Source organism: Eleginops maclovinus, chromosome 7 (genome assembly GCF_036324505.1).
Source record: "Eleginops maclovinus isolate JMC-PN-2008 ecotype Puerto Natales chromosome 7, JC_Emac_rtc_rv5, whole genome shotgun sequence".
Classification (NCBI taxonomy): domain Eukaryota; kingdom Metazoa; phylum Chordata; class Actinopteri; order Perciformes; family Eleginopidae; genus Eleginops; species Eleginops maclovinus.
This window is the reverse complement of record NC_086355.1, coordinates 1172901-1196844: the sequence shown is the minus strand read 5'-3', so window position 1 is coordinate 1196844 and position 23944 is coordinate 1172901. Positions and strand designations below refer to the sequence as shown.

Sequence of the window (23944 nt, the reverse complement as noted above, 5' to 3'; positions counted from 1 at the left end):
GCCTATATGTGTAGCCGGTCTGGTCCTACTTCTCAGCAGACCCTTGCTACGACTCTGCGTTGTGTTGTGCGTGTTTGATGGACAAGGAGATTCGGTTGTTGTCTTTAACCAAAACTGTGGCGTATTTATTCCTCTGCATCAAATAAACACAATAATGCAGCAGCATTAATACAGATGGACGTCTGCAACACACCAGTCTGTGGTGGGGAAAAGACGCCATTAAACATGCTGCAGGTGCTGTGTGTGAGTCCTCACAAGTGCTGCTAAACAGTACACTTAACTAAAAGTTTGCTAAAACACTCAAACTTCTGCAAAACAACTACACAGCAACACATTAGCACCATGGAAACAGTTTAAGATTATATAAACACTGTAAACATCTTTTAGAACAGAAATCTACAAAGAGCACATGACAAACTCTCCTCACCTCAGTCTGCCATCAAACAACTGAGTGAGAGAGGGTGCAACGCAGGTAGATGACGTCACTGCCGAAAGTGAAGACTTCAAAATAAAAGCATTAGCTCCCAAAACGGTCTTTTGTAGGAAACATACCAAAATAAAAGTGACAATAAATTATATTGGAACAATAAAATAAAACGTGAGGGATTATTGGTGGAATGCATTCCTGTATATTTATATACCTGCTACATTTGGACACTGTACTTCTGTAAAGCGGCATATAATTTGTAGGAGCCTAAATGCAGTTTGTTGATGTTTTGACTTCAATAATTCAGTTCATATTCAAAATGACAGTAATGAATAAAGTGTCATTGAGTTAGAAGGAATAAGAAGGAATATTTACAATATTTACAGGTTTAAGTTGTTACAGTTCATATTTACAGTAATGTGTTAAGTTAATTACTTATTCATGTTACAAAGGTGTGTGAATAATTTACATGCATAATGTCTCATTTATATTTCTTCTGTAATATTTGGAAATGGGTACTTTGATTGTGGCATCTTGGTAACTGTGCCTTTTCATTTATGTTTTGATACACTCATTGGAGGAGTTTTCGGGGTGAATCTGGGGTCAGTCAGGAAATGCAAGAGTGGAGCCACACAGTTTTTTGACCTCTCTCACTCTCTCTCGATCTTTGGAATAACTTTATAACTTTGTAAAAAGACATTATTTGCTGTGCTTATTTTTCTTGAATTGAAGTAAACGGTTGAATTTGCCGAGGTGTCCTGTGGATTTTTGATGTGGATTACGACGAGGGAAATTGTTACGAGCGTCAAGCTAAGGCTTCATTCATTGGAAAGGTATAATTGTTTGATGAGCATCTAATGTTATTCTGCTAACTCTCGTGGGGCGCAGAGAAATGACGATTACTTCTATTACTGTTATCCCTTTGTTTATGTCATTGAATCCTTTGAGTTTAGGAAAGGGTTTTCAAACATCAGATTTAAGCTTTCTGAAAAGCACAGGAGACCCCCCCAGTCTGAAGGAATGCGGCAGGTTGAACGACTCTTGAGCAACACGTCGCGTGTGAACAAAAGACTTTAAAAATGCACTGAATGTTCTGTCAACCCAGTCCATCTTGTGAGGGTTGCTCTCAGTGTGCAGGAAGCCCTGCAGCTCTGTGAAGTCATTCGCACACGATCACAGAGAAGCTCTCCACAAACGCTCGTTAGATACTCAGAATCACACGAGTATGAACATCAGGGCTGGAAATGTACCGTTCAGTGATCACTGCACTATATTGGGTCTCAGATTCTCCATTTTTCACCTTTTCTTGATGTTCTGTGGGAGGCTGTGACTCTGGGGAGAGCTGGTTCGAGTCCCACTGCCGTCAGCATGTCGTTGTGTCCCTGAGACACCCCACCCCAAGTTGCTCCTGTGGGGATTGCTCTCAGTATTGAGTGTATGTCAGTCGCTTTGGATAAAAGCGTCTAACAAGTGACATGAAATGTAAAGTATATTTCAAAAGAGCATTGTTGGAGATTGATCAACGAGAGAACTGGAACCTTTTTATTAACCTCCCTCCACCATTGGTACCTGGGGGAGTGGTCTCTGTTTCCCACTCTTTGTTCCCCATCACATGTCAATTATGGGTCTTTGGATTCTTCAAGGCCACATTCCACCATGCACTGGAGGCTTTCACGCAGAGTATGTGCAAACGTTTCTATTAGTTGATATCAACCTGCCACTGTGGCTGGTGGACTCTAAAACCACCAACTGGGAGTCGCTGACAAACTGGTGGAAAAGTCCAGAGGAACCAACCAATGTGTTCTGTCACATGTTGTTGAGTGAAAGGCACAGCATGCACACTATTTGGGATATGGTACAAAGTAATGAGAAAGGTATTTTGAAAGAGGTATTTGCACTTAAGCTGTCTGTAAAGAATCTCTTAGCCCATAAAGTGAACAAATGACTTGAGAAAAGGAAGATAAAGCAGTGAGCCCCCCTCCCCCCCATATTTTCAACCCGATATATGTATATAGCTTCTGTGAGGCAACCCGCCCAGTCTCAATGCCCCAGGTACATGAGGGGGGATCACCTCAAAGAATTCAGAGGCCTATGAGTGACATGTTTGCGATGAGAAGGAGGAAAGAAACCCAACAGATACAGATATATAGAATCAGAATCCAGTTTATTGGTTTATTATTCAACAGGCCATTTGTTATTGCCGCATTGCATTGTGGTCCATATCCTGCTTCTGTGAGCTCTGATGGATCATTAAATGAAGGGATTGTCAATCAAAAGTGGTCAATAAGTGCAGAAACCATAAAGATTTAAACCCCGAACAACAAACAAAGTGCAGATATCTTCACTTCAAGCAAGCCACACCGGTTTCAGTGCTGGTGGGTTCGTTTCCAGACCTGAATGAACCTTTGAAGTGTTTTTGATTTTGTAATTGCCACGGTACAATGAAAACCGATTTCAGACAGCAGATATTCAGAGTCTGTGCACATCTGCTCTGACAGACTCCAGCTGCTGATTCCAATGAGGAGCTGGTTTTACCATTGAGGAGCCGCTGCTCATAAATGATCCCTGAGATTCATCGTCTGGCTACATGAACCCTGACCTGCAGCTACAGGTACACGTGTTGGAGGGAAATGAATCAACTGATCCAGAGGCTTCATCGTGCTTTCACTGAAAATGCTCATCAAATATGTATAAAAAGAACACAGGTGTCTGTTTCCCACTCTTTGTTCCCCATCACATATCAATTATGGGTCTTTGGATTCTTCAAGGCCACATTCCACCATGCACCGGAGGCTTTCACCCCGGAGGGGTTTCCTGTGCTTCACAGCCAATCAGAGCAAATATCAGAGTTCTCTAATGGAATGAAAAGTGTTTCAGAGTACAGGTGTTTATCTCACAATCAGAAGACTTTACATAAAGTCGCTTTTACCTGAAAAGCCCGTTTGATGAGTTCGGAGGATGTGTTGCATCAGTCTTCGGGGGCGTGGAGGAGACACAAGAGGATAAATAGAGACGAGAGACACAGCAGACACATCAGCCTGAGAGCCGAAGAATCACAGAGCTCCAGACCCTCCAGACCTCCAGATCCTCCAGACCTCCAGATCCTCCAGACCTCCAGACCCTCCAGACCTCCAGTCCTCCAGACCTTCCAGTCCTCCAGACATCCAGACCCTGCCGACCCTCCAGACGGTAAGTGGAGATTCAAGATTCAAGGCTCCGTCTTCACAGATGCAGATATGCAGATCTGAAGTCCTAGGCTCCTCCAACAATGCAACATATAAGACTTAAAACAATAAAACACATTTAGGAAACAATCAGAACAGTGCAGGAAGACGGTGCAGACCTGCAAGCAGCAGAAGTAAACTCCATGTCAAATAAATACCACAAGCTAAAGAGATGCTAAGAGACCAAGTAAATGCAGGAGTGTATATACATGTGAAGATAATAAGCAGAATGAGATTGAAATACTGTACAGTGAAATGAAACACAGTTTACTGTAGCAGTGGCTGAGGGAGATGAAACAGAGGATACCTTATTCCTGAGGTGTAACGCGGGTTACTAGCCCATCTGGTCCTCAAACAGCCTCTGAAACTTCCTGTAGGCTTAATGAGGTGTCAGTGCGTTAGGGTGTACTCCTGTTAGGGTGGAACTTCCTCCCTTGCCTTCAAGTTTGACACACATTTGTAAACATGCTTAATGAAAGGCTTCTCCAGGGCTGCTGCTGACGTGCTTTACTTCATCTCATTTTGAGCCTCTTTGCGTTACTAACCTGCAACTCCAGGGAATCAGTCAGGGTGCATTCGATGGGTTTCACATCGTTTTTCATTTCCAAGAAACAAGTTCAAGAATAATAAAGATAAGGTGTTTCCGCCTGTAATAAGTAAGACAATGTGCCAACAGAACAAGTGAAGATGAGCGTGGTAAGATTTCTTGCAATAAGAGTGGATATTTATAAAAGGAGATCTGGTAATGAGCTGGAAATCTTATTTTGAACTCTGTTACCCCGGGAAATGCTACAGAAACGCTCAAACGCCTTCTGTTTTATCATTGTTGGTGATTTTCCATTTAATGTGTTTTCTCTCAAACCAACTAAGATGTATTTCGTGAAACATGATGATCCATCTGTTACAAAAACCACAGCAGCTTAAAAATGGTGAGAAAATCCCCACATTTGTTCTGAGAGGAAAGACGAGACTTTGACCTAACAAGAAGACGCTTTGTCTGAAAACCAGAGCCTATATCCCACTGCAGTGTGACCTCTGCAGTGTTCAGGTCTTATATCAAGGGGAAAGAACTATTCTCCCTAGGAGACAGTAAACCTGGCAAGATTCCAGCAGTGTGTGTATCACATGATGGTCCCTCATTCTGTGGTTCTGTTGTTCTGGGTTCATTCAGGTGCTGTTGGTCATGAAGCCGGCTCTGCTCCTCCTGCTGGCAGGTAGGCAGCACTCACATCCAACATGTAGCATGAATTTCAAAGTAAAGCCTTCTGTCCATACAGTGTCACTGTGTGTGGTGAATGAAACTCTTCTTCTGCCTTCAGTGAGTCTTGGTGCCTTTTCCACTCTTTGGATGATACAATGGGGATTTGTATTTCAGAGACCCAGTTCATGGAGGCTGGGCTCTTGTTCCTTCTTGATGAATGAAATAATACCGTGCTACGCTGCAGACATTCCCACTGAAGCAACACGTGTTGAACCGTCTAAATATGTTGTTATTCTGTGTGACTGGGAAAGCCACACATAGTCTACAATTCAACAGAGTTGTTCTTCTGCTTCTTTATTCTCCTTCTTCTTCTTAGGGTCATATTCTTTTTCAAATACTCAGCTTTTAAACTCTTTTCTTTACATGTAACTCGATGGGAGGAACCTTCAAATCCTCCTTTACCCACACTGTGCGCCAAACTCCTTCCACTTCAGCTACAGACTTCATTCCAACTTTGAAACGGTCACAAGACTTTCAGCCATTAAACGTGTATTCAGATTTGTTATATCTTCTTCAGTTTGGGACTTATCAACATTCAGGTTTTGGTACATTTTCAGTTTTAGATTGTATAATGGGGTCATCACAGCTTGAGGGGAGAGGGGCTGTCAAATCTTCGGAGGGTTTCTTCCAACTATTGCTCCCCTGGCCTCCATTTTCCCTATTCATACATCATTTGGTGACCAAATGTAGGGAAATGGGTCACAGTAGCACCGATATGCTCATTTACTCAAAGGGACTTACACTTATAGCAAACACGAGAGTCATCAGGTGTTCCTCTGGTATCCTCAAGACTCTGGGGAGGATATTTAGCAGGTTGGAGTTACAGTGCTTTACTTAGAAGCAATAATGCAGCACAATATTGTCAATTTGATCTTTGAACACACCTGTCGGTCGTTAACTAAATCCAGTGGTGATCTAAAGATGTTCAGAAACCATGAGGGAATGCGGAATCCCAAAATGTGGTAAACGGCTGAAAGTCAGCTAAAAGTGAGCTGTAATGAAAAGGTAAACGGCTGAAACAGTCCTATTAGCATCGGGACTCACACGAGGCTTCAGTCACACTGTCAAAGTTTCTCTGAATTTCATGTTTCATTTGATGTTTCATTTAATGTTTCATTTGATGTTTCATTTGATGTTTCATTTCATGTTTCATTTCATGTTTCATTTGATGTTTCATTTCATGTTTCATTTGATGTTTCATTTCATGTTTCATTTCATGTTTCATTTGATGTTTCATTTGATGTTTCATTTGATGTTTCATTTCATGTTTCATTTGATGTTTCATTTAATGTTTGATGTTTCATTTCATGTTTCATTTGATGTTTCATTTGATGTTTCATTTGATGTTTCATTTGATGTTTCATTTGATGTTTCATTTGATGTTTCATTTGATGTTTCATTTCATGTTTCATTTGATGTTTCATTTGATGTTTCATTTGATGTTTCATTTGATGTTTCATTTGATGTTTCATTTGATGTTTCATTTGATGTTTCATTTGATGTTTCATTTGATGTTTCATTTGATGTTTCATTTAATGTTTCATTTGATGTTTCATTTGATGTTTCATTTGATGTTTCATTTGATGTTTCATTTGATGTTTCATTTGATGTTTCATTTGATGTTTCATTTGATGTTTCATTTGATGTTTCATTTCATGTTTCATTTGATGTTTCATTTGATGTTTCATTTGATGTTTCATTTGATGTTTCATTTGATGTTTCATTTGATGTTTCATTTGATGTTTCATTTGATGTTTCATTTGATGTTTCATTTGATGTTTCATTTGATGTTTCATTTATGTTTCATTTGATGTTTCATTTGATGTTTCATTTGATGTTTCATTTGATGTTTCATTTGATGTTTCATTTGATGTTTCATTTGATGTTTCATTTCATGTTTCCATTTCATGTTTCATTTGATGTTTCATTTGATGTTTCATTTGATGTTTCATTTGATGTTTCATTTGATGTTTCATTTGATGTATCATTTGATGTTTCATTTGATGTTTCATTTCATGTTTCATTTGATGTTCATTTGATGTTTCATTTGATGTTTCATTTAATGTTTCATTTGATGTATCATTTGATGTTTCATTTGATGTTTTCATTTGATGTTTCATTTCCTGTTTCATTTCATGTTTCATTTGATGTTTCATTTGATGTTTCATTTGATGTTTCATTTGATGTTTCATTTGATGTTTCATTTGCATGTTCATTTATGTTTCATTTGATGTTTCATTTCATGTTTCATTTGATGTTTCATTTGATGTTTCATTTGATGTTTCATTTGATGTTTCATTTGATGTTTCATTTGATGTTTCATTTGATGTTTCATTTGATGTTTCATTTGATGTTTCATTTGATGTTTCATTTGATGTTTCATTTGATGTTTCATTTGATGTTTCATTTGATGTTTCATTTGATGTTTCATTTGATGTTTCATTTCATGTTTCATTTGATGTTTCATTTGATGTTTCATTTGATGTTTCATTTGATGTTTCATTTGATGTTTCATTTGATGTTTCATTTGATGTTTCATTTGATGTTTCATTTCATGTTTCATTTGATGTTTCATTTGATGTTTCATTTGATGTTTCATTTCATGTTTCATTTGATGTTTCATTTGATGTTTCATTTGATGTTTCATTTGATGTTTCATTTGATGTTTCATTTATGTTTCATTTGATGTTTCATTTGATGTTTCATTTCATGTTTCATTTGATGTTTCATTTCTGTTTCATTTGATGTTTCATTTGATGTTTCATTTGATGTTTCATTTGATGTTTCATTTAATGTTTCATTTGATGTTTCATTTATGTTTCATTTGATGTTTCATTTGATGTTTCATTTGATGTTTCATTTGATGTTTCATTTAATGTTTCATTTGATGTTTCATTTGATGTTTCATTTGATGTTTCATTTCATGTTTCATTTCATGTTTCATTTGATGTTTCATTTGATGTTTCATTTGATGTTTCATTTCATGTTTCATTTGATGTTTCATTTGATGTTTCATTTGATGTTTCATTTGATGTTTCATTTGATGTTTCATTTGATGTTTCATTTGATGTTTCATTTCATGTTTCATTTGATGTTTCATTTCATGTTTCATTTCATGTTTCATTTGATGTTTCATTTGATGTTTCATTTGATGTTTCATTTGATGTTTCATTTCATGTTTCATTTGATGTTTCATTTGATGTTTCATTTGATGTTTCATTTGATGTTTCATTTGATGTTTCATTTGATGTTTCATTTAATGTTTCATTTGATGTTTCATTTGATGTTTCATTTGATGTTTCATTTGATGTTTCATTTCATGTTTCATTTGATGTTTCATTTGATGTTTCATTTGATGTTTCATTTCATGTTTCATTTGATGTTTCATTTGATGTTTCATTTGATGTTTCATTTCATGTTTCATTTCATGTTTCATTTGATGTTTCATTTGATGTTTCATTTGATGTTTCATTTGATGTTTCATTTGATGTTTCATTTGATGTTTCATTTGATGTTTCATTTCATGTTTCATTTCATGTTTCATTTGATGTTTCATTTGATGTTTCATTTATGTTTCATTTCATGTTTCATTTCATGTTTCATTTGATGTTTCATTTGATGTTTCATTTCATGTTTCATTTCATGTTTCATTTCCTGTTTCATTTGATGTTTCATTTGATGTTTCATTTGATGTTTCATTTGATGTTTCATTTCATGTTTCATTTGATGTTTCATTTGATGTTTCATTTGATGTTTCATTTGATGTTTCATTTGATGTTTCATTTGATGTTTCATTTGATGTTTCATTTGATGTTTCATTTGATGTTTCATTTGATGTTTCATTTGATGTTTCATTTCATGTTTCATTTCATGTTTCATTTCATGTTTCATTTGATGTTTCATTTGATGTTTCATTTCATGTTTCATTTCATGTTTCATTTGATGTTTCATTTGATGTTTCATTTGATGTTTCATTTCATGTTTCATTTGATGTTTCATTTGATGTTTCATTTGATGTTTCATTTGATGTTTCATTTGATGTTTCATTTGATGTTTCATTTGATGTTTCATTTGATGTTTCATTTCATGTTTCATTTGATGTTTCATTTGATGTTTCATTTGATGTTTCATTTCATGTTTCATTTGATGTTTCATTTGATGTTTCATTTGATGTTTCATTTGATGTTTCATTTGATGTTTCATTTCATGTTTCATTTCATGTTTCATTTGATGTTTCATTTAATGTTTCATTTCATGTTTCATTTGATGTTTCATTTGATGTTTCATTTGATGTTTCATTTGATGTTTCATTTGATGTTTCATTTCCTGTTTCATTTAATGTTTCATTTGATGTTTCATTTCATGTTTCATTTGATGTTTCATTTCCTGTTTCATTTGATGTTTCATTTGATGTTTCATTTGATGTTTCATTTGATGTTTCATTTGATGTTTCATTTGATGTTTCATTTCCTGTTTCATTTGATGTTTCATTTGATGTTTCATTTGATGTTTCATTTGATGTTTCATTTGATGTTTCATTTGATGTTTCATTTCATGTTTCATTTCATGTTTCATTTGATGTTTCATTTGATGTTTCATTTAATGTTTCATTTGATGTTTCATTTGATGTTTCATTTGATGTTTCATTTGATGTTTCATTTGATGTTTCATTTCCTGTTTCATTTGATGTTTGACAGCCAGAACTCACTGCATTGACGTGTCCTTTAAAGGAATTGGGACGGCTACACTGGTTCTTGTCGGATGGATCTGTCATCTTTCTTTCTGTCTTTGAATTCTGGCTGTAGTTGCTGCCAGCCAGGTGGACCTGATCGAGTCTGAGAAAATCAGTTTTGACGGTGATGATACGATTGTGAACCACAGCAACTGTACCGTCACTTATTATGGAAAAACATACAAAGCAGTAAAGGTGAGTCCTCCAGCACACAGGCTGACTACTGATGACTGTTACTACAGGTATACAGATACTACAGGTACTACAGGTATACAGATACTACAGGTATACAGATACTACAGGTACTACAGGTATACAGATACTACAGGTATACAGATACTACAGGTACTACAGGTATACAGATACTACAGGTACTACAGGTATACAGATACTACAGGTACTACAGGTATACAGATACTACAGGTATACAGATACTACAGGTACTACAGGTATACAGATACTTCAGGTATACAGATACTACAGGTACTGCAGGTATACAGATACTACAGGTACTACAGGTATACAGATACTACAGGTATACAGATACTACAGGTACTACAGGTATACAGATACTACAGGTATACAGATACTACAGGTATACAGATACTACAGGTATACAGATACTACAGGTACTACAGGTATACAGATACTACAGGTACTACAGGTATACAGATACTACAGGTACTACAGGTATACAGATACTACAGGTACTACAGGTATACAGATACTACAGGTATACAGATACTACAGATACTACAGGTATACAGATACTACAGGTATACAGATAATACAGGTACTACAGGTATACAGATACTACAGGTATACAGATACTACAGGTACTACAGATACTACAGGTACTACAGGTATACAGATACTACAGGTACTACAGTTATACAGATACTACAGGTATACAGATACTACAGATACTACAGGTATACAGATACTACAGGTACTACAGGTATACAGATACTACAGTTATACAGATACTACAGGTATACAGATACTACAGGTACTACAGGTATACAGATACTACAGGTATACAGATACTACAGGTATACAGATACTACAGTACTACAGGTATACAGATACTACAGGTATACAGATACTACAGGTACTACAGGTATACAGATACTACAGGTACTACAGGTATACAGATACTACAGGTATACAGATACTACAGGTACTACAGATACTACAGTTATACAGATACTACAGGTATACAGATACTACAGGTACTACAGGTACTACAGGTATACAGATACTACAGGTATACAGATACTACAGGTACTACAGGTATACAGATACTACAGGTATACAGATACTACAGGTACTGCAGGTATACAGATACTACAGGTACTACAGATACTACAGTTATACAGATACTACAGGTATACAGATACTACAGGTACTACAGGTACTACAGGTATACAGATACTACAGGTATACAGATACTACAGGTACAGTACAGGTATACAGATACTACAGGTATACAGATACTACAGATACTACAGGTATACAGATACTACAGGTATACAGATACTACAGGTACTACAGGTATACAGATACTACAGGTATACAGATACTACAGGTATACAGATACTACAGGTACTACAGGTATACAGATACTACAGGTACTACAGGTATACAGATACTACAGGTACTACAGGTACTACAGGTATACAGATACTACAGGTATACAGATACTACAGGTATACAGATACTACAGATACTACAGGTATACAGATACTACAGGTATACAGATACTACAGGTACTACAGGTATACAGATACTACAGGTATACAGATACTACAGGTACTACAGATACTACAGGTACTACAGGTATACAGATACTACAGGTACTACAGTTATACAGATACTACAGGTATACAGATACTACAGATACTACAGGTATACAGATACTACAGGTACTACAGGTATACAGATACTACAGGTACTACAGATACTACAGTTATACAGATACTACAGGTATACAGATACTACAGGTACTACAGGTATACAGATACTACAGGTATACAGGTACTACAGGTATACAGATACTACAGTACTACAGGTATACAGATACTACAGGTATACAGATACTACAGGTATACAGGATACTACAGGTACTACAGATACTACAGGTACTACAGGTATACAGATACTACAGGTACTACAGTTATACAGATACTACAGGTACTACAGGTATACAGATACTACAGGTACTACAGGTATACAGATACTACAGGTACTACAGATACTACAGGTACTACAGTTATACAGATACTACAGGTATACAGGTACTACAGGTATACAGATACTACAGGTATACAGATACTACAGGTACTACAGGTATACAGATACTACAGGTATACAGATACTACAGGTATACAGATACTACAGGTACTACAGGTATACAGATACTACAGGTACTACAGGTATACAGATACTACAGGTATAGAGATACTACAGGTACTACAGGTATACAGTTACTACAGGTACTACTGGTATACAGATACTACAGGTATACAGGTACTACAGGTACTACAGGTATACAGATACTACAGGTACTACAGGTATACAGATACTACAGGTATAGAGATACTACAGGTACTACAGGTATACAGTTACTACAGGTACTACTGGTATACAGATACTACAGGTATACAGGTACTACAGATACTACAGTTATACAGATACTACAGGTACTACAGGTATACAGATACTACAGGTACTACTGGTATACAGATACTACAGGTATACAGATACTACAGGTACTACAGGTATACAGATACTACAGGTATACAGATACTACAGGTACTACAGGTATACAGATACTACAGGTATACAGATACTACAGGTACTACAGGTATACAGATACTACAGGTATACAGATACTACAGGTACTACAGGTATACAGATACTACAGGTATACAGATACTACAGGTATACAGATACTACAGGTATACAGATACTACAGGTATACAGATACTACAGGTACTACAGGTATACAGATACTACAGGTATACAGATACTACAGGTATACAGATACTACAGGTATACAGATACTACAGGTATACAGATACTACAGGTACTACATGATGTCTCTCTTTTGTTGCAGGTGACTCTGAAGCCGACATTTTCAGTCTGTTTCATTGAGAACGGCGTTGTGTCAGAGGACTGTCTGAAGCCGACATCATCATTTGGAGTACAGTCTGTATTGATTGAAATCACCTATAATCTAAATGTCGATGTCAGTAATCAACTACAATACATCACATCACCCTATACCTGCTCTATTACTTTTTCCCCGAGCACCTCGACTTCGCGCTTGGTGAGTGTTCTTCAGATCCCTGTCTTTAGATTCTCTGAATGTCAAACCTTTTGTACAAAAGGAATTTCAAAGGCATCGTGTGGCACTTCAAGTCCAAGAGTATTTCTATAATCTTTGAAGCCTTTCATAATGTTTGATGTTGTCTGTTTGTTCTTTTAGATGGATATAAAATTGTTTGACATTCCAGTGTTATACTTCTCTCCAGTCGACGGTTTGACTGTAAGTATTCTCAGAATTGAGGCTGCTGCTGCTTTGGCAACGTATCTGCTTTAGTGAACTCGATGCTAAGCTCGGGCTGTATACAGAAGACATGTACGGAAGAGTCTGTGGACCATAAGGGTGTTTAAGAAGAGCCCTTAACCTATCCCGCTTCATGTTCAACCTTCCAGCTGCTGTGGGACACAGAAACCTTTTGGGCCTTGTTTTCTCCTCTGGGTGGTTGGACTGACGTAAATCTTTGTTTCTATATAGAAGAATGTTTCTGTATATATATGAGAGGCACACAAAGAGGCAGCCTGACAGCAGACTAGCAGGACAGGAATTCAGCCTAAAGGGGTTTTCAGTGTTGAACACAACGCAGAGATAAACCTAAAATGCAAACACATTTAGGGAGAGTAAGCTCAGTGATGAACAGGGATGTACCCTCAGAGGGTTTTCATCCACAGAAGAGGCAGTGGAGGACTTGCTGGATTTCACACACAGCCCCACAGTTTCAGGAATCAGAGATCCTTTAGAATAAAAAGATCTCTGCTCCGAGGAGGAGTTTCTCTGAACAGAAAGAGAGGTATCATCAGTGACTCTGGCTGCCCTGTGCACACAGACATTTAGCGGCTAACAGACAGAGCTAACAGGGAGAGGAAGACTGGACTGACATGGGGGAAGTCTGTTTCTGCTTTTTATTTCCAAGTACCAAAGAAGTGAATCAGAAATAGCCATCTTTAATAAGGATAGAGCTCTCCAGTGCTCTCACTGCCCCTCCTGATGTCCTAGAACTGCAGGAACCGATATCAAAAGGGGTGATGTAACACTGTTCATTCATCTTTACTGTTTACACAATTATTCCTGTCTTATTCTCTTTTAGAAACTGAGCGCAGAATCAACCCAAGGAACGATTGATACTTTCAGCAAAAGTGATAAATTTCAAGGTCTACCAGGATGCAGAATATCAGGTAAGCAGGCCTGGTGTTTCACTCAGAAGGGAATGGGGCTCTGCAAGGACCCTCTGAAGCAGGGCTGTCTTACTCATTTCATCGCGGCCACATTAGCATTATGGTTTCCCTCAAAGGGCCAGTCGTAACTTCAAGACTATATGAATATAGCTACTCTTTACATACTGTGCATTTGATGATTACTGGTTTTAGTAATAACTGAATTAATATCACCCTCTGGAAGCAGAAGTCTAGCTAAAATCATTTCAAGCTGATATTCAACATTTGCAACAACACTTGTACAAGTTTAATGTGGAACTCTTCTCTCCGCTCCATCTTCTCCAAGGTGTTGCTGTAAAGGGAGGATCAAAACTTTCCAACCCAGAGACCTGCACGTCATCAATCTGTGCTTTCTCTGGAAACGTCAAGCAGGTCGATAAATGTGGACCCATGGAGGAGTGCACCGGCAACAACATGTAATTATAATTTATTTAGGTCAGGAATAAAGGTTTGATTAAATGTTATTTCAGCTTATGATCAGACTGATGGAATACATATTTCAAGACAAGACTTTCTGTCGTCTCTATTCCCGAGCTTCAGGGATGTGTCCCATTTCACTTGTCTCCATTCTGTCTTATGATTGTGTTTCAAACTCTTTGTGAATAAGACATCACGAAGGAGTATTAAGTGCAAACCAAGCCCTTATCTGTCCCTAAAAGTATTTGTCCCTCCCCGTCCATCAGCTGCACTCCAATCCCGGTGATGTGCACGGTGACGGGCTCCACGGTGATCGGTGTCTCCGGCGCAGTGCACTCGGTCCAGGATCGCTGTGCGTACAGTCTGATGAAGCCTGAAGGAAGCGCCAGTTTCAACCTCATAGCGCGTTTCCGGGAGCGCCGGCGTACAGATGTTCCTCTTCTGGACCACCTGATCCTGTCGCTGCCAGGTGTGACCATGTATCTGGAACAAGGAGGGAGAGTTCGGGTGAGGAAGAGCGGGTCACAGTGTGGGGGGGTTGATCGGTGCTGATGCCAGGAGTTACTCAGTGATGCTGAATTTAAAGTTCACACACTTTGGCAGATCAATGATGCCGAAGAAAAAGGGTTAATACAAAAAGAACTCAAGCTAGTTTCTAAAGAATCCATTCAGTTTTTGTTGACACCAATTAAATGGTGGCGTACAAAGAGATCAGCACAGTGTGTCAGTATCTGCTGGTGATTATTGTTAGCAGCAGCTGTGGTGAGGATTTCTGGGTCTTTTATTTTGAAGGAAACCTGGGATTGTGCGGAGCTTCCTATAATGTTAAAGTGAAGAATGGAAAGGGGTAACAAGAAAACTCATAGCTATCATTTCCTTAAAGAGCTGAACCTCTGACTATCTTTACGGGTTCTCTCACTCAAGGTATGCAGAAATAGAGGTGTAAAAAAGGAAGGGAGGGAGTGCAATAAAAACATGAAGACGTTGAAGAAGAAAGACTTGAAGAACTATTGTTTGAAAGCTGCTGAAGGAGCATCGCGACCATGAGTATGCAGGATAGTAGTCTGTGTGTGGCTTCACCAGTCATACACAGTTCAACAGAGTAATCAAGTTCCACTCATTGAAAGCTCTCAGTTGTTGAGTTTGAACTGAGTGGCATTAGTTACATATCTCACACTTCATGTTGCTGTGAAGCACTTTGATGAGCGCTGTAGAGAGTGATGGTATAACAATCGTGTGTGTGTGTGTGTGTGTGTGTGTGTGTGTGTGTGTGTGTGTGTGTGTGTGTTTGCGTGCGTGCGTGCGTGCGTGCGTGCGTGTGTGTAGGCTGGTGAGAAAGCTCTGGTGCTCGGCAGCACGGCTCAGCAGCATCACGGCGTGGAGCTCTCCACGGACCAGACTGGAGTCACTGCCAAGATACTGAGCTCAAATGTGACTGTCTGTTTTGATGGCAACAGCGCACATGTTACAGGTACTGAACAATACACCCTAATCACAGAACAACCTCCCTACTTCAGCTCTTAGTTTCAGGGTAATGGGTGTGCTTGTGGAAAACGTTGAAAAGATGCCCTTCACCTGATAAAACCCACTTTATTGCATTGGCAATCATGTTAGCTGCAACCTTAGGCTTTACATTTGAGGAATACCTTACATTTTTACGCTGGAAGGTCAATCGTTTATATTTGATTGTTTCCTCACATCTAACAGGATTTGCTGAAGCTTTGGAAGGTTTGTGTGGCAACCCCATGATATCCAACTCGACCACTACACCGAGCGCAGAGAAGTCCTCTTCCTACAGCCCCTCTGGGTACCTCTGATTTGTATTTATTTGTTCCCTTTCTTTAACCTTTACTTGACCAGGAAAGTCTTTTTGAGACCAAAGATCTCTTCTGCAGAAGAGTCCTGGCTAAGATAGGTAGCAGCATTGAATGATATTACCTCTTTTAATAGGGTGCTCCTCTACCCACCGCCCCCTGTCGGACTGATAGAAGGTGTTTGTGATAATGTGCTTCAGAGCTCAGGTTTAATGTCATGTGTGTCTCCCTCTAGCTGTGAGACTCAGTACCAGGACTTAGTCAACGTCACCATCAACTGCAACCGCTCAACTGACCAGTAAGCACACCGATGATGCACGCTCACAGGAGCAGGGATGTTTCTGGAAGCTCAACACATGTTCAGAAAACTGATCATTCACTCTTCCTCCACAGCTGTAATCTCATGAGGCAGCCTCCCTTCTCCGCCTGTCACAACCACACTGACCCAGAGCCGTACATCAGCGCCTGCACACACACTTTGTGCAGATACCCGTCAGAGGACGGTGTCGACTGCCAGTTTCTGGAGGCTTACGCCAAGGCCTGCAGCCTGGAAGCCAACGTCACGCTGGTGGACTGGATGTCAGCGGCCGGCTGCTGTAAGACCCTCATTCATTTTACTATTAGCGGCAGAAACAGAGGATTTTGATGGTTGAACACACGTCTTCAATTTGAAGTCCCGATGTGTGTGCAGTACCCTATAAGCATAGTCAAATATATAAAACTATATAGATGTACAAATTGTAAAAGCATATCCTGTGCAGATGGAACTCTTATCCATGGTGCATAACATGTACTCAACATGTGAGTGTTCACTCTACCTGCTCACTCATCTCCTGTTGCAGCAGTTTCATTGCTCAGTCCTCAAGTCCCACGCTTTGCTACAGTCAAGCACTTTTGTCATGACTTTTGTTTGGATATATAAATACTGGTTGGAGTTAGGTGTTGTATGAATATATATGTTAAGTATATCTACAGAAAACCATCACGTTCTATGATGTTATCTGAGAAAATAAGAAACATAATGCAATTCTAAAGTGTATTAAAACGTGTGTGTGTGTGCAGCCCCCCCCCCTCTCTGTCAGCAGCCTTGCAGTGATCATGAGTTCTGCGGAGACGAGCTCGGTTCGAGCCGCTGCTTCTGTCGGGGTCTGTTCGCCTCCAAGTACAGAGCCACGCAGTCTTTAGGTACAGAGCACCTGAAGGCATTGCATGATTCTTTACTGACGGCTCTTTCATTCGTTTCCCTTTCAGAGCAAACCATCAGTACATCATTAAAGTGCTGTAGATATTCATACTGTTAAAACTCACAGCTCTTTTGGTCAGTTGTTTTTAAAAGTCCAGGTTCTGAAACACATCTGTATTTCGGTCCATTGGCTGGGAGCAGAAGAGCATGTATGCTAAAACACCTCAAAGATGCAAAGAGACTTAGTGATCCAAACGCCTGGCACCTGTCTGTTACTTTACCACAAGGAAACCGGCCTGGGTCGGATCTCAGAATAAAGTCATTCCAGATGTAAGTCCATGTTGAATGTTGGTGTGTTTGCAGGCGATCCGACGGTCTGCAGCCAGGGCTCGGCCTCTGTGACTCTGGCTGGATGTCTGCTGGACGACAAAGGCATCGACTTCTCCACCTTACACCTCAACGACCCCAGCTGCAAGGGCCACATGGACAACCAGAGCCACCTGGTGACCTTCAGCTTCAACAGCAGCACCCCCTGTGGGACGGAGGTCGTGGTGCGTGTTTATCACTTCCTGTAGACTCGTGGCGGATTACTTTCAGAGTGTCTTCGGGCAAAAGAATGAAAAGAAGCATCATCTGCTTTAACTGAGAGTAATGTGACCGGCCGTTACATGAACTCATTCTCTGTCACATTGCAGAAAAACAGCAGCCAGATCATCTACAAGAACACCATCATGTTGAAGAGCAACTCATCAGGCAGCATCATCACCCGCAGCGACCAGGTCCACATCGACTTCTCCTGCCTGTACACACAGCCAGAGGTCAAGAGTGTGTCCTTCAGGATCAGAGACAGGTGAGTGCAGCTTCACCTGGTCCTTCATGTACCACAGCTCCAAGCTTCACACTGCTAAACTGTGTGTGTGTGTGTGTGTGTGTGTGTGTGTGTGTGTGTGTGTGTGTGTGTGTGTGTGTGTGTGTGTGTGTGTGTGTGTGTGTGTGTGTGTGTGTGTGTGTGTGTGTGTGTAGCTCTGTGGTGCAGCAGATTGTATCTGGAGTGTGGAATTACACTCTGACAATGAACGCCTTCACCGACGCCGGCCTCCTGCAGCCTGTCGGGCCGAACACGGAGGTCCGGCTGAACCAGAAGATCTGGCTGCAGCTGGCAGCGGGGGGGCTGGACGCCAACATGGTCACCATGGTGACAGACTCCTGCTGGGCAACCAATAAGCCTTCACCTGACGACAATCTGCGATACAACCTCATCATCAAAGGGTGAGGAAATAAATTCTGCTGAATAAAATAAACTCTGCTGAATAAAATAAACTGGGAGAGTTCACCTTGTGTGTTTCCTGTTTCTGAGCAGATGTCCGAACCCTGCTGATGATACGGTGCGCATGCAGGGAAACGGACGGGGAACGTCCAGCGTTCTTTCTTTCGACATGTTCGAGTTCTCTGGAGCAACTAGTGAAATCTACCTGCATTGCAAACTGGAGCTGTGCCCCACACAGAGCCAGGCCTGCGTTCCGGTAAACACAGAGTACTAATACACCTGTATGAGTACACACAGAGTCCTAATACACCTGTGTGAGTACACACAGAGTACTAATACACCTGTGTGAGTACACACAGAGTACTAATACACCTGTGTGAGTACACACAATGTCCTAATACACCTGTGTGAGTACACACAGTGTCCTAATACACCTGTGTGAGTACACACAGAGTCCTAATACACCTGTGTGGAGTACACACAGAGTCCTAATACACCTGTGTGAGTACACACAGAGTACTAATACACCTGTGTGAGTACTCACAGAGTATTAATACACCTGTGTGAGTACACTCAGAGTACTAATACATTAATACACACAGAGTACTAATACACCTATGTGGAGTACATACAGAGTACTAATACACCTGTGTGAGTACACACAGAGTACTAATACATTAATACACACAGAGTACTAATACACCTGTGTGAGTACACATACAGTAAATACACCTGTGTGAGTACACACAGAGTACTAATACACTTGTGTGAGTACATACAGAGTACTAATACACCTGTGTGAGTACACACACAGTAAATACACCTGTGTGAGTACACACAAAGTACTAATACATTAATACACACAGAGTACTAATACACCTGTGTGGAGTACACACAGAGTACTAATACACCTGTGTGAGTACACACAGAGTACTAATACACCTGTGTGGAGTACACACAGAGTACTAATACACCTGTGTGAGTACACACAGAGTACTAATACACCTGTGTGTGTACACACAGAGTACTAATACATTAATACACACAGAGTACTAATACACCTGTGTGAGTACACACACAGTAAATACACCTGTGTGAGTACACACAGAGTACTAATACACTTGTGTGAGTACACACAGAGTACTAATACACCTGTGTCAGTACACACAGAGTACTAATACACCTGTGTGGAGTACATACAGAATACTAATACACCTGTGTGAGTACACACAGAGTACTAATACATTAATACACACAGAGTACTAATACATTAATACACACAGAGTACTAATACACTTGTTTGAGTACACACAGAGTACTAATACACCTGTGTGAGTACACACAGAGTACTAATACACTTGTGTGAGTACACACAGAGTACTAATACACCTGTGTGGAGTACACACAGAGTACTAATACATTAATACACACAGAGTACTAATAAACCTGTGTGGAGTACACACAGAGTACTAATACACCTGTGTGTGTACACACAGAGTACTAATACATTAATACACACAGAGTACTAATACACCTGTGTGAGTACACACAGAGTACTAATACACCTGTGTGAGTACACACAGAGTATTAATACACTTGTGTGGAGTACACACATAGTACTAATACACCTGTGTGTGTACACTCAGAGTACTAATACATTAATACACACAGAGTACTAATACACCTGTGTGGAGTACATACAGAGTACTAATACACCTGTGTGAGTACACACAGAGTACTAATACACCTGTGTGTGTACACACAGAGTACTAATACATTAATACACACAGAGTACTAATACACCTGTGTGAGTACACATACAGTAAATACACCTGTGTGAGTACACACAGAGTACTAATACACCTGTATGAGTACACACAGAGTCCTAATACACCTGTGTGAGTACACACAGAGTACTAATACACCTGTGTGAGTACACACAATGTCCTAATACACCTGTGTGAGTACACACAGTGTCCTAATACACCTGTGTGAGTACACACAGAGTCCTAATACACCTGTGTGGAGTACACACAGAGTCCTAATACACCTGTGTGAGTACACACAGAGTACTAATACACCTGTGTGAGTACTCACAGAGTATTAATACACCTGTGTGAGTACACTCAGAGTACTAATACATTAATACACACAGAGTACTAATACACCTATGTGGAGTACATACAGAGTACTAATACACCTGTGTGAGTACACACAGAGTACTAATACACCTGTGTGAGTACTCACAGAGTATTAATACACACTGTGTGAGTACACTCAGAGTACTAATACATTAATACATACAGAGTACTAATACACTTGTGTGAGTACATACAGAGTACTAATACACCTGTGTGAGTACACACACAGTAAATACACCTGTGTGAGTACACACAAAGTACTAATACATTAATACACACAGAGTACTAATACACCTGTGTGGAGTACACACAGAGTACTAATACACCTGTGTGAGTACACACAGAGTACTAATACACCTGTGTGGAGTACACACAGAGTACTAATACACCTGTGTGAGTACACACAGAGTACTAATACACCTGTGTGTGTACACACAGAGTACTAATACATTAATACACACAGAGTACTAATACACCTGTGTGAGTACACACACAGTAAATACACCTGTGTGAGTACACACAGAGTACTAATACACTTGTGTGAGTACACACAGAGTACTAATACACCTGTGTCAGTACACACAGAGTACTAATACACCTGTGTGGAGTACATACAGAATACTAATACACCTGTGTGAGTACACACAGAGTACTAATACATTAATACACACAGAGTACTAATACATTAATACACACAGAGTACTAATACACTTGTTTGAGTACACACAGAGTACTAATACACCTGTGTGAGTACACACAGAGTACTAATACACTTGTGTGAGTACACACAGAGTACTAATAAACCTGTGTGGAGTACACACAGAGTACTAATACACCTGTGTGTGTACACACAGAGTACTAATACATTAATACACACAGAGTACTAATACACCTGTGTGAGTACACACAGAGTACTAATACACCTGTGTGAGTACACACAGAGTATTAATACACTTGTGTGGAGTACACACATAGTACTAATACACCTGTGTGTGTACACTCAGAGTACTAATACATTAATACACACAGAGTACTAATACACCTGTGTGGAGTACATACAGAGTACTAATACACCTGTGTGAGTACACACAGAGTACTAATACACCTGTGTGTGTACACACAGAGTACTAATACATTAATACACACAGAGTACTAATACACCTGTGTGAGTACACATACAGTAAATACACCTGTGTGAGTACACACAGAGTACTAATACACCTGTATGAGTACACACAGAGTCCTAATACACCTGTGTGAGTACACACAGAGTACTAATACACCTGTGTGAGTACACACAATGTCCTAATACACCTGTGTGAGTACACACAGTGTCCTAATACACCTGTGTGAGTACACACAATGTCCTAATACACCTGTGTGAGTACACACAATGTCCTAATACACCTGTGTGAGTACACACAGTGTCCTAATACACCTGTGTGAGTACACACAGAGTACTAATACACCTGTGTGAGTACACACAGAGTATTAATACACTTGTGTGGAGACACACATAGTACTAATACACCTGTGTGTGTACACTCAGAGTACTAATACATTAATACACACAGAGTACTAATACACCTGTGTGGAGTACATACAGAGTACTAATACACCTGTGTGAGTACACACAGAGTACTAATACACCTGTGTGAGTACACACAGAGTACTAATACACCTGTGTTGTGTACACACATAGTACTAATACACCTGTGTGTGTACACTCAGAGTACTAATACATTAATACACACAGAGTACTAATACACCTGTGTGGAGTACATACAGAGTACTAATACACCTGTGTGGAGTACATACAGAGTACTATACACCTGTGTGTGTACACACAGAGTACTAATACATTAATACACACAGAGTACTAATACACCTGTGTGAGTACACACACAGTAAATACACCTGTGTGAGTACACACAGAGTACTAATACACTTGTGTGAGTACACACAGAGTACTAATACACCTGTGTCAGTACACACAGAGTACTAATACACCTGTGTGGAGTACATACAGAATACTAATACACCTGTGTGAGTACACACAGAGTACTAATACATTAATACACACAGAGTACTAATACATTAATACACACAGAGTACTAATACACTTGTTTGAGTACACACAGAGTACTAATACACCTGTGTGAGTACACACAGAGTACTAATACACTTGTGTGAGTACACACAGAGTACTAATACGCCTGTGTGGAGTACACACAGAGTACTAATACATTAATACACACAGAGTACTAATAAACCTGTGTGGAGTACACACAGAGTACTAATACACCTGTGTGTGTACACACAGAGTACTAATACATTAATACACACAGAGTACTAATACACCTGTGTGAGTACACACAGAGTACTAATACATTAATACACACAGAGTACTAATAAACCTGTGTTGAGTACACACAGAGTACTAATACATTAATACACACAGAGTACTAATAAACCTGTGTGAGTACACACAGAGTACTAATACACCTGATGTGTGTACACACAGAGTACTAATACATTAATACACACAGAGTACTAATACACCTGTGTGAGTACACACAGAGTACTAATACACCTGTGTTGAGTACACACAGAGTACTAATACACCTGTGTGAGTACACACAGAGTACTAATACACTTGTGTGAGTACACACAGAGTACTAATACACCTGTGTGTGTACACACAGAGTACTAATACATTAATACACACAGAGTACTAATACACCTGTGTGAGTACACACAGAGTACTAATACACCTGTGTGAGTACAACACAGAGTACTAATACACCTGTGTGAGTACACACAGAGTACCTAATACACCTGTGTTGAGTACACACAGAGTACTAATATCACGCTGTGTGAGTACACACAGGAGTACTATATACACCTGTGTGTGTTACACACAGAGTACTAATACATTG

At 39.5% G+C, this 23944-nt stretch overlaps 1 protein-coding gene across 2 annotated transcripts in view; it reads left to right on the top strand.

The window, feature by feature from the left end:
- Positions 1-3366: 3366 nt before the first annotated feature.
- LOC134867574 (alpha-tectorin-like) overlaps positions 3367-23944 on the top strand; it is a 22380-nt gene continuing 1802 nt past the window's right edge. Inside the window, exons 1-17 of one of the 2 annotated variants that reach the window (XM_063888259.1) lie at positions 3367-3616; positions 4823-4865; positions 9718-9839; positions 12763-12975; positions 13135-13194; positions 14057-14144; positions 14470-14599; positions 14867-15107; positions 15927-16071; positions 16308-16407; positions 16650-16712; positions 16808-17010; positions 17477-17599; positions 17961-18148; positions 18293-18447; positions 18621-18866; positions 18958-19120. In XM_063888259.1, coding sequence (XP_063744329.1) covers positions 4835-4865; positions 9718-9839; positions 12763-12975; positions 13135-13194; positions 14057-14144; positions 14470-14599; positions 14867-15107; positions 15927-16071; positions 16308-16407; positions 16650-16712; positions 16808-17010; positions 17477-17599; positions 17961-18148; positions 18293-18447; positions 18621-18866; positions 18958-19120 — 2271 coding nt within the window. In that variant the 5' untranslated portion in view covers positions 3367-3616; positions 4823-4834. Of the gene's footprint in view, positions 3617-4822; positions 4866-9717; positions 9840-12762; positions 12976-13134; positions 13195-14056; positions 14145-14469; positions 14600-14866; positions 15108-15926; positions 16072-16307; positions 16408-16649; positions 16713-16807; positions 17011-17476; positions 17600-17960; positions 18149-18292; positions 18448-18620; positions 18867-18957; positions 19179-23944 lie in introns of both variants that reach the window. The other variant, XM_063888260.1, reaches the window with a different exon arrangement.